Genomic DNA, 12,136 nt, shown 5'->3' with positions numbered 1-12,136 from the left:
ATCCCTCCCCCAATTTTTCCCCTTCCCAAATTTGCCAAATCCTGCAGAGATAAGAAAATACCCAACTGGGTTTTAGGAGGTCACCCAAAGTTTCCAGAACTCACTGAGCTTTCTGGAAAAGCATTTGGAATGACAGGGAACAGGGGGACTCCATTTCAGTGAGGGAGGGTAAAGGGAATGATCTCTGTATCATCTGAAAACACACCAGGCTGAATCTGGAAGTAACGCTAAGTAAAACATGATTCTGTGATTTCCCAAGTCTTTCCCTGGCTATTAGTCGTGACCACACTGATGGAGAGTCAGTCAAACAGCTGGAGTGGGGCAACAACGCGAGAGCACGCCTATAACATCAGAGAAACGCCTTCAGCCATCATACCACTGGGTATCGTACAGATGTTCACACCTACTTCATTCACGCCTCCTCCTTTCAGCAACGAGCAAATCCCACCAATATAAGCTGCCCCGCTCCGGCTACTCTCAAATTGACTCCCCCTTCAGAAAAGGAAATGAGAGACACTTACTGCTCACAGTTCAAACATCACAGCATGCTTTGTTATTCATTGGCTACATTTCTCTTCCCAACATGCACACCCTGTCTATACCATCTGCCTCTTTCTAAATCCTCAAGGTCAGAGAGGAACATATGCCCCCCACAACCAGTACCCAACTTAGCCTGAAGTATACCAGTTGAAAAAAGCATCTTTGATAACACTTACTCTGAGGATACAGAATCGCCCAATTGGTACTTTGGCTAAAAATGCATAATGTGAATCTCCTACTAAGAAAACATCCAACACCCCCACTGTGATGAACATGCTATAAAATATTTGGTAGGTACTCCTCAAGAGTGTCAAGCTCAAAAAAGACAAAAGCTCAGGGACTCTCTGAGGAGAGGGAGAGTTACGAGGTATGATGATTCAATGAAATGCAGGAAACTGCTCTGGATCCTGGCTGGGCTAAAAATCAGCTACAAAAGACAAACAGCCAACTGGAGAAATAGGAAGGCAGACTGCAGACTACATAGAAGTATTAGTGTTAATCTTTCTGGATTTAATAATTTACTGTGGCCATATAAGAGAACATATTCATTCTGAAAATAATACATGCTGAAGTATCTCCAATTTAATTCTCAAAAGATTCAGGAAGAAAAATAATATATGGGCAAATGGATGAAGGAAGGAAGACAGGGAGGAAAGGAATGATAAAATAAATGGGAAAAACACAAGTAACTGATGAGTAGGGATTAATGGTTTACTAATTTCCTTGCAGTATTCTTTCTCTTTATTTGATATTATGTTAGAATCAAATGTGACAAAAACATTACAGCTTTTAGTTCCACTGACAACTTTCCTCAACCACTCTGACTTTAGATGACAAGATTCGCAATGCTAATTTAAAAATCCACTATTTCAGCAAATATGTATGTCACTCCAAAAAAGAACATAACAATAAAAAATTAAAAGATAAACTGCAGAAACACTAAATTCTCACCTTTGAATGAAAACACAGTATTAACATTTTCAAAACGGCAACTTTAAAAATGTATCTGATATTAAGAGTGCTCTACATGACTATGAACAGTATTTTAATCAATCATGATTAAATCTCTTGAAAAATTAACTGAAATAGACTTGTAATAATAAAATAACTCAAAATTTAATTTCTTAAGATTTGATGAAAATTTCAAAGCATCTACACATTAAGCCAAATCACAAATATCAAATGCAATAACAGTATATATCTCAGACAAAACAAAGCATTCAACACAGAACCAAAAAAAGGTAATAAATTATCACAAAAGTTACGTACGAAAAAAGGTGAACGGCATCACTTTTCTCTTTGATAAAATCCCTCCTGTATTTCATAAACTCACGTAGGGTAATCAATGGATTTTCAGATATGGCGAACTTGTTGTCAGCTGCCCAGGTTTCCATGGCAACCAATACTATCCTTGTGTTAAGCTGGTCTTTATATATCTAGTGTATTAACAAAATGAACACATCAGCTGTACATGTGATCAAAAGGTTCATGAACAGGCCTACGAAGCTCCTTTCATGGAAATACCAAGTTGTAGTTACAGGCAGGAAACTGCTTCTAAGGTGCTTTGACATGCATTTACTTAGAATAATAGAGAATTACAACATTTACCAAGTACCAGTCCGCCAAGCACATGTCAGATACAAGTCCATTTGGGAGAAATACTTGCACCCTACTCAGGGTTCCCCCTGAGTGGATATTCTGGCACCCTGGACTAACAGTGCCTGCATTCTTGGGCTCCCCCCTCTAAAAAGGGAATGATGAAGACACTAACTCAAATATCGCCTGGCCGGTGCCTGATTATACTCAGGGAGAATGCCTGGGCAGTGCTCCCTGTGGAAGCTGGGGACAGTGGAACTAGGTACATCACCACCACAGCACCAGGCACTCCTGAAAGGGCGCGACTGGTATCCCAGTTCCCCATCGCTGGAAGCACTATGAATCTAGGTTAGCGGCTGTGACTTGGCCTTCATCTACTGGGGTATAAAAATGCATGGGGCGGAACTGTAGGCACCTCTGTGAGCAACTCGGATCATTTCCATTTATCATTCCCAGCCATAAATCAGAGTCAATAAATTGCAGAGTCACCCCAACACATTCAGGACATCCCAGTTAAACTACAGCTCAGGACACAGAAACTAGAAAAACCATATCCCCACTCCGTAAGCTCCAGGGAAACTCACCAAGTCTGCCATGTTCACTACAGATTTTGCATAGGTATTGGTGTGTACCACAGAGAGTCGGTGTTTTTTAAACTGGAAGCAAAAGGAAACCAGAGAAGGATTTGAAAGTCACCAGGAAATTAACATCCTAGCAAAGAAAACACGGTGCAATGGAACAATCCCTAGGGCTTTTTAATAAACAGAATTCTTAATTTTGAGGTGTCCTTCTGTGAGACGAAGAAGAAAATGCTCTTTCATTCATTTCATCAGATTCCTTTAAACAGGATTTTGATTCAAGAGAATAAAACATGCAAGTTGTCAATGAATTGGTAAACATACAGACTTACGCAGGGCACAGCCAGAAAAAGTGAATGCGAACATTACAACCAGTGTAAGAATTCACCATGCATACAGCACTTTGTCATGACGTGGTAAGAACAAGCCCTGAGGTCTTCACGGGATGACAGGATACGGGCGGATTCCCATCTACCTTCAGTTTTGCCCCAGTGGTGTTCCAGAATCCACAGTGTGTGCTGGCTTCACTTCAAAGCAGCATCACCATGTGTCACAGGCAGCCAGAGCTCAGGCCCTGCTCCCCTGACACCCTGCCGGCCTTCTTTCTCCCCAGCACCCTTCCCTACTTACACTCACTGATTCACTTCACTCGTTACCTGTCACAGGTAGTTGCAGACCCCTGAATTTATAACTGTTCTAAAATATTTTAAAATGTGTTCTTTTAGCTTATTATTTTACAAAAATCTCAGAGGACAAAAGCATTCGCTGATTCAAACAGCTTGCATGAGGAAGTAACACTCAATCTTGATTACACTGTTACAAGTGGTGGCTACAATGCATACTATTTGATTAATCATATACAAATAAATGGTACTTTATCCCCTCAACTAAATCAAATGAAGTAAATTAACATATCCTTGTATCTGAAATCGGTTAAATTCAGAGATGTGCACTAATTGAACCTTTTTGGTTTAACATTCTGATTACATGGGATAATCAGAAGCATAAGCTTCTGTGTGATAAAGCTCACCGTATTGACTGAAGCCTGCCATAAATTAAGTATCTACATGCTGAGTCAAAATAACTGACTAAACAAGAAGGGGCACAGTGCCAAATTCTCATCCTAAACTACTTCACCATTTATCCTTAGCAGCATTTCCATATGGTTTTCTCCATGGTAAGAAAGAAAGAGGAAAATTGCCCTTCTTTTATCAGCATATAGCCATATATTGCAAAATAAATGGACACATAACCAGTGACTCACTGTTTCAATAGAAAATGAAAGTTCCCATTTTCCCTTGACCTTGTCATATTGGATGAGGACATTCAAATACGAGTACCTACACTGATGAACCAAATCCAAAAAACTGATATTATCAATCACAGAAATGCTTCTGGGAACTCATGAATTACTTCTAGCTATTATTTCTACATCATATGCCTTATTCTTACCGGTTGTCGCTGGTTCACAAATGGGTCCAACCATAACTCTGTGAGTTCTTATTCTTGAACCTACCAGCTTCACCAAAGGCATGAACAAACTTTTTTTTAAAACAGCAAATCCTACCATAAGATGGTCATTCACAATCATCAGCTCGACATACTTGGTCTCCTCTTCTACATTACGAGGATATCGAAGAAGCTGCAACACAGCAAAAAAAACATATATGAATAAGCCCTCTAAGCTCAGAGAGGAAAAGCTTAGAATTATGAAGAAATTAACATAACAAAGCGATCAAGTTTTATTCCTTTAGCACGTATCTTTCAATGTTCACTTAGTTACTTCGTTTATAAACAGGTAATTCATCTATACAGTTCAAAAATAAGTATAAAATGATATGGGAGAAACAGAACACATACAAAACCTACGGTGAGTCTGCATTTGCATTTGTATGCCCACGTTTCGTTCTCTGCTGCATCCAGCTAATTCTGCTTAACAGTCTATCTCAGAGTGACACGGTAAGAGCATTCTTTATTTAAATTTAAGCCCTTGAGGATTTCTGAGAGGGCACAATGGGGTGACTGACACTGTTATTCTAGAGTCTGCAAATCTCTGATTGAAAGGATCTTTTCTGGGGCGTGGTTCAGAGAATCCTGAGGCAACACAGGGGCTTTACTGAGGCCGCACCCTGAGCTCCTGGCCAGTCATGCAGAGCCCAGGAGAGCCAGAGCTGTCGGCTCCATGACCAATTTTCTCCACTTATAATCATAACCATAAATATGAGTGGCAAGAGCAGATATTGAGGCAGCCATCCTCCTTGACTTCTGCAGTTGGCCTTTAACAATCTTTTACAAGATCTGCAAAGTTAACCTGCTCCTTTAGACCAAGACTAAATATATATTTTTTCCAGTAAAATGCTTAAATTTTATTCATTTATTAGAAAGGCAGAGAATGAACGGAGCTGCCAGTCATGGCTGACTCTGTAAATGCCCATAGCAGCTGGGGGCTGGGCTAGCCTAAAGCTGAGAGGTCAGATTTCCATTTGGGTCAATCCATGAGTAGGAGGAACCCAAGGACAGGAGGCATTGCCTACTGCCTTGCAGAGTGAGTATGGGCAGGAAGCTAAATCAGAAGCTTCCTGGACAGCCAACCGAGGGGCTTCAATAGACAAAACATCCTGAGGGCATCTTAAATTCTGTGTCAAATGACCACTCCCAGAAAATATTTTTCACTTACTTAACAAGGCCATTGTTTGTGATTAACACCTATAGTCAAAACATATCTATTTATTTTGAGTGTTGCATTTAAAATGAACTTAAAAGGACCATGAAGATTTTTATCTTATTGCCAATCACACCCTTTAAAACATTAAAGAAAAAAACTTTCATTACATAAAACTGATAGGAAACAGAGTATAGCTCAGAGATGGAAAATCAAAGATGAGTAGCAATCTATAATCAATGGCAATAGTCTTCAAAACAACAAAAGAAAACAAACAAATATAAGAAACCCAACAGATATTTTTAGGATGGCATGATCTGCTTTATTAACTGTGGAATAGAATGATTAGCTAATAAAAAAGACTGCCCAAAAAGTCTCTTCCAGTTTTTTACGGACATCTTCATTTGTAGGTCATAGTCACAGAGAGAGGGGAGAGATGCAGAGGAAGAGAGATCTTTCATCTGCTGGTTCACTACTCAAATGTCTGCAAATCACTACTTCAAATTAAATAATAATGGTAATCATTTTTACTTAACCAGGTTTTAGGATCTATATTCTCTGTATCCATGTGTGTCCAGAGTGTGTGTGTGTGTGTGTGTGTGTGTGTGTGTGTGTGTATGTGTAGGGTGAAGATCTTGACATACATATATATATACATATGCATATGTCACCTGAGGGTTTGGGTCATGAATACCAAAATCTTTGGATGCTTAAGTCTCTTACATAAAACACAGTATCTGCATAGAACCCATGGACCTGTAAGCTTTAAATCACCTCTAGATTCCTTAAAATGCAAATTATAATGTAAATATTATGCAACTCTTTGGGACACTTTCTTGTTTAGGAAACAATAGAAGTGTCCATACATGCTCAGTAAACATGCAATCGCTTTTTTTTTTCAAAGATTTTCAATTAATGGTTGACTGAATCCATGATTGTACCGACAGACAGGAGGAGCAACTAGAGAGAAAAGTGGTTCACACCACACACAGAGCCTGTATGCGGAACACACAAGCCTCTGCGAGGCAGCAAAAAGGACACCCGAGGTTCCATGCACCTCCTGGAGACCAGGCTTCCCAGGTCAGAACCTCAGTATCACAACTGGGTAACTGTATGATGGTGGGGGAATTTCTCAAACCTATCAGCTTCATTTTCTTTATCGACAAATAAAGAGACAATAAGGAAAACATTTTGCTTGAAAGGGTGCCACTAGGGTTAAACATGTTCATATAGTTAAAATTCTTACAATTAAGCTGTGCATGTGGCAAATATTGAATGGCATGTAGCAATCAGAAATCTGATTATGAACATTTCTTATATCAAGGTAATTAAGAGAATCAGTTCCTTTAACCAATTCACCTTTCTCTCATCCTCTCCCCCGCCCCTCTAAGTCATACAAACACACTTGCACACTCACCACCACTACCGTCTCCACATCAGTGAGGCCAGATCCTGATGACCTGTCTTCTTGATTTGTTTAGCCCATTCACTACAGCTACAATTCTTGGTAAATCAGTCACCTATGAGAGTGATCATGTCTCTCCTTGTGAAAGTGGAATAACCAACTGTGTGTGCCTCCTCCACATGGTTTGAAGTACTGTATGAACAGATGACTCAGTCTAAGATCCAGGTATGTCCTAATTTTATATTATGAACTCCATGGTAGCTCAAATAAGAGAAAAGAATCTTCTGGTTTCTAAACTTGACAGATTCACCCTTAGGAGGTAACTAGCCAGGGGTGGACAACAAGCAGCCCACAAGCTTGAAATCATTAGGTCTGCCTCTACCAAGGCAACAACAGTGGGAATCAAAATTCAACCAATCCATAGACAACTAAGTTTTAAGATGATAATTTCATATGACCCACAATGCTACAAATTGGCAGGGGAAAAAAAAGGCTCCCCAACCCTGCTGAAAGATTAAAAAAGAAAAAAAAAAGGGGGGGCAGGTGGTATACACATAGACTGCCTGGTGAGGGTGCTCTGTTGGCATAAAGAGGCTGAAATGGTACAACCTGGGCCTTCACAACCCATCCTCCCAGTGCGGATCCCTAGGATGATCCGCTGTGGGGAGTCCTCTCGGTCTACCAAACAATGTAGCCTCAATTCCATTGTGCTTCCAGACTTGTCACCCTTGCCACCAGCCATGCTGCCAGACACCTGCACCTCTTGTCAAGTAGAGACAACACAGAGGCCAAGGACCAACAGCAGCTGAGTGTTTTAAAACATTCCAACAGAGACCTGCAAACACATACTTGCCGTATGCTCCTTTTTGGTCTTGACTTGAAAGTAAATTTTGGCAGACTGGTGTTTACTTTCTGGAATTCTGAAAGGAAATAAAAACAAAGTAAATTTAACTTAGTACATTTGCCATGTGTCTTTAACACAGGGAAATCAGGGCTTAGGCAGTACTATGGCACAGTGAGTTAAGCCCCCAACTGCAATGCTGCCATCCCAAACTGAAGTGCTAGGTTGAGTCCCAGCTGCTTTACTTCATCTGTTTGTTTGTTCGTCTCCTCTGCTTCCGAAGCAGCTCCCTGTTAGTGTGCCTAGGCAAGCAGTGGAAAATGGCCAAGTGTTTGGGCCCCCCACCATCTACATGGCAGACCTGAATGGAGCTCTGGGCTCCTGGCCTGGACCTGGTCATTTGGGGAACGAACCAATAGATGGAAATTGCCTCTCTTTCTTTTCCCCTGTCTCCATCCTCTGCCATTCAAATAAACTTAAAACAATTTTTTTTTGTAATAAAAGACATGAAATCAATGTTTCACTTGTCTTTCCTTGTTATGAACTGAATAAATTTTATGAGAAGTTGAAGGAAAATAAAATTAAAACATATTATTTACAAAATTGCTTTTGATCTCCATACATTAAAAGGTATTTAAAAAGTTCATGGAAAGTGCATATTATGGAAAACTGCGAGTAAATTTAAGAATTTATTTTCTACAATATAAATTTTCTTTGAATTACTGTTTCCACAAGTTTTTTGAAATTTCCTACTATATATTATTGCACTAATGACCTCACAGACCATTATTATAAGATGTTATCTGACAGTTATTATAAACAATGAGTGAATATAATGTACAAGATCTCATATCATTCTTGTAATAATTTGTATCAAAATTTTTTATGTTTCTCCTATAAATATAATCACATCTTTGACAGACTTCTAAACAGCCAATCTTCAAGGGCAAAATAAGTGAAAGAAGAGCACACACACACAAAAAAAACAAGTGGAATAATCACACATTTATAAGCTCATGATTTATTAAGGAATTACTATAGAGCACTCAAGTTTTTAATTAATTTTCCAATTAACTGACATACTTCTTCACCTGTAACAAAATTTGCCTGACTTTTCTCATCTTGGGAGCAGAAGTGAAATCTGATCTCCCCTGACCTGTCAAAATTAATATCCATTGTTTCTGCATATAGATTTAACTCTGGCTAAAAGCAAGCCTATTTAAAATGGAGGATATGCCTATGAAGTGAAGCAGAAGCTGGACTCATTCCCATGGTATCTATTTCATAAGATTTTGACATGATTGAATGACATGAAGGTGTCTGACATGCGGCGTTACATGACAGTGTGAAGCATAACTGTTGTTATTAGGTATTATCTGTAGAAACCAAAAAGTTCTCTGAAATCACACTCCTGCCCCAAAGTATTACACAACTGTTCGCACAGGCAGTTATACATGCATGGGGAAAAAAATCACTATGTATCAATTTATATAACTACAAAATAAGTTTAAATGATTTTTATGACTTTACCATTGTTATTGAGATTCATTTAAGTGACTTTATCTAAATTTCTTTCTCATTACTTTAACTGGATCAGTAGACATTAACTACACAAAACATTTCTGAATTTTTCCTTTTCTATATGATTATGAGGTAGTGTAACAATACAATCACAATGGAAAAATAATCATGGTTATAGAAATCAAAGAAGCTGATTAATGAATCAGGACAAGAAGATTTATTTTTTGGCTACTTCAATCAACTCATTTTCAATCCTCCCACTAGGCTTCACTTGAGGAAATCATGGCCTGAGAATACAGGGGTGATGGCAAGGAGAGCAGTAAGCTCTCTCACAATGAACCGGCAAAACAAATAGAAAAATACAATGACAGCATTAAAACAATTCACAGCAATGATTGCACTAAATGTAAACAGGCCAAACTCTATAGCTAACAGTCACAGACAGTCAGATTTCCATTTTTGCAAGGCCTAACTATATGCAGTTTATAAGAGGACACTTTAAGATATGAAAAATTATGCCTTATAAATATTAATCAAGAAAGTTACGCTGAAAATATTAATATCAGACAATGTAACATCAGGGCAATAAATATGATCCTTGAAAAAGGAATATTTCATAATGATAAAAGTATATTTCTTCAGGAAGACCTAACAATCCTGCCAACAGCCATCTGAGTGAGGTAAGAAGTGAATTCTCAGTTGAACCATCCAATGCAACTAGAGTGTTAGTGACACAACAACATCACAAATCTAGGAGACCTGGGCCCACAATCATCCAGCTATACTGCAGCCCAACACTGAGAAAATTTCAAAGTTCTAAATAAATAGTTTCATGTATGTTTTTCCCAATTAACCTTACACAATTCTAGTCAAGACCCTAGAAAAATTATTGAACTGTCAAGCTGGTCCTATAATTCATATGGAAAAACAACCTAGAATATACCAAGCGAAGGAAGCTAGATATGATATGTGAATCAGAAATAGGATTACAGAGGTGGGAGGCACTGACTGGGAAGGGCGCAGAGAAGCTACAGACAGAAAGGAAATGCTCCACATTGCAACAGGAGCTGTGTGTCAGAGCTCACTGGGCAGTGTCCCAAATTTGTATATTTCCTTTCAACAAAATTAGTGGTGGTGTGTTTCCTCCTTTATGTAGTAAACCACCACCATTCCCATTTTTTAAGACTTATTTATTTATTTCAAAGGCAAAGTTATAAAATGGCAGTAGAAGGAGGGAATGAGGGAGAGGGGAGGACTGAGAGAGATCTTTCAACCACAAATTCATTTCCCAGATGGCCACAACACCTAACACTGGGCCAGCCCAAAACCAGCAGCCAGAAGCCAGGAATTTCCAAAGAGTCTCCCACATGGATGACAGCGGCCCAAACACTTGTGTCATCTTGTGCTGATTTTCCCAGGACTTTAGCATGGAGTTGGGTTGGAAGTGGGGCAGTCAGGACACAAACCAACACCCATATGAGATGCCAGCATCTCAGGTGGCAGTTCTACCACTAGTTCACAGATGCCTGCCCCAATCATTCTAACTTTTCAAAGACTCACTGAAACGTAGAGCTACAGAGAGAGACATGGGAAGACAGAGAGAGATCTACACCCACTGGTTCATTCTCCAAATGATCACAACAGCCAGCTCTGGGCCGGAAGGAAGTCAGGAGTCAGAAGCTTCTTCCAAGTCTCCCATCTGGGTTCATGGCCGCGAGTACCTGGGCCAGCCTCCATCGTTTCTCCTAGAGTACTGGATACGTAGTACAGCAGCTGGAACACAAGCCAGCATCCCCGGGACACTGGCATTACCACGCCTTTGTTCCTTCTGCTACAACACTGGCTCTTGGACCATTTCAATTAAGAACTGGATGTTAAGGGATCACCAGAAATAAACAAGCTTTTCCCGAAAAGTATTCTTAGGAACAGTAGTCTTGAGAGCTCATAGCCAAAAATAAGATTAAGATGGAGATCATCCACAAACCAGTTAAATGCACCCAACCTAAAACAAATACGCTTACTTTTAAGTTCATTTCACAAAAACCGGAGTTCTAACATTTAGTTGTTTTTCATTTTCTTCTAATTCATTAATCACAGTAATTTTAAAAATCTACTCTAAAAATTGACAATTCCAACCTCCATCTTAAGAGTGGGATTTGTTGTACAAAATTAGGAGAAAGGAAAAATAGCAAATAATTGAGGCAAACCTAAGTTTCCAAAGAATATGCCTAAGAACCATTTTAATAATAAGACTGCTGAGTCATTTCCAAAGTTTGTACTGAACAAAGCTCAAGAAATCTGGTAAGCCTGTATCATAACATGCCCACAAGAAAGTCTTCAGGGAGAATATTTATTACTTTAAATACTAATTAATGCTGGCTGCTTCCAGTAACATCCATTAAATTGTAGTTTTCAGGCAGCTAGCTTTGATTTATTTTCTTCTCTTAAGGGGAATCATAAAGTTTCATAAAGTTACAGAAGGAAGAGTTCATGTCAAGCCAGAGCATCGGAGTTTTTGCTTGCAAAAATTTCAAGAGTGAATTCTACACAACAGGAAGCCAGACAGTCTTATTTAAGAGACAAAGGAGTACTAGGAAAAGGTGAAGATATGCTTTAAACTTCTAACTTTCTAAAGCAGTAAACTTTAACTTTCTATGCGCTTGCTTGGGATTTGGTCTTAGATCCGCGACTCTCCCATTTCCCCTCACTTGCCTGTCTCCTAGGGAACATTTTCACAGTGTCACAACCCAGAACCCAACTGTGCCCTCTCGTAGCTGTGTAAACCCTGTAAAAGGAAAACAGCTCGGGGCTCTGCTTCTTCACACAATGGAAAAGTAGGAATCATACAGAACTGCTGTAAAGATGATAAGGGGATTAAACATGAAGATAGCGTTCCGTAAGGAGAGGAGGAAATAGCTCCACACCAGAAATCGGCATCTTATCACAAGGAAAGCACGGATGAGCGCACCAGGCCGGGTATAGACGTGCCCACA

General features: G+C 39.4%; 1 protein-coding gene across 9 annotated transcripts in view; it reads right to left on the bottom strand.

The window, feature by feature from the left end:
- Positions 1–12,136, bottom strand: part of ADAM22 (ADAM metallopeptidase domain 22) — a 191,113-nt gene that overhangs the window by 54,788 nt on the left and 124,189 nt on the right. For 8 of the 9 annotated variants that reach the window (XM_058678094.1, XM_058678096.1, XM_058678087.1 and 5 more), the window contains exons 8-12: positions 7,631–7,701; positions 4,282–4,356; positions 2,721–2,792; positions 1,810–1,976; positions 408–492 (exon numbers count right to left, since the gene is read on the bottom strand). In XM_058678094.1, the coding sequence (XP_058534077.1) occupies positions 408–492; positions 1,810–1,976; positions 2,721–2,792; positions 4,282–4,356; positions 7,631–7,701 (470 nt within the window). The remainder of the gene's footprint in view (positions 1–407; positions 493–1,809; positions 1,977–2,720; positions 2,793–4,281; positions 4,357–7,630; positions 7,702–12,136) is intronic. The other variant, XM_058678093.1, reaches the window with a different exon arrangement.

Source organism: Ochotona princeps, chromosome 20, assembly GCF_030435755.1.
Source record: "Ochotona princeps isolate mOchPri1 chromosome 20, mOchPri1.hap1, whole genome shotgun sequence".
NCBI classification, from domain to species: Eukaryota; Metazoa; Chordata; class Mammalia; order Lagomorpha; family Ochotonidae; genus Ochotona; species Ochotona princeps.
The sequence above is the reverse complement of the archived record's forward strand: the minus strand, read 5'-3'. Positions and strand labels throughout refer to the sequence as shown.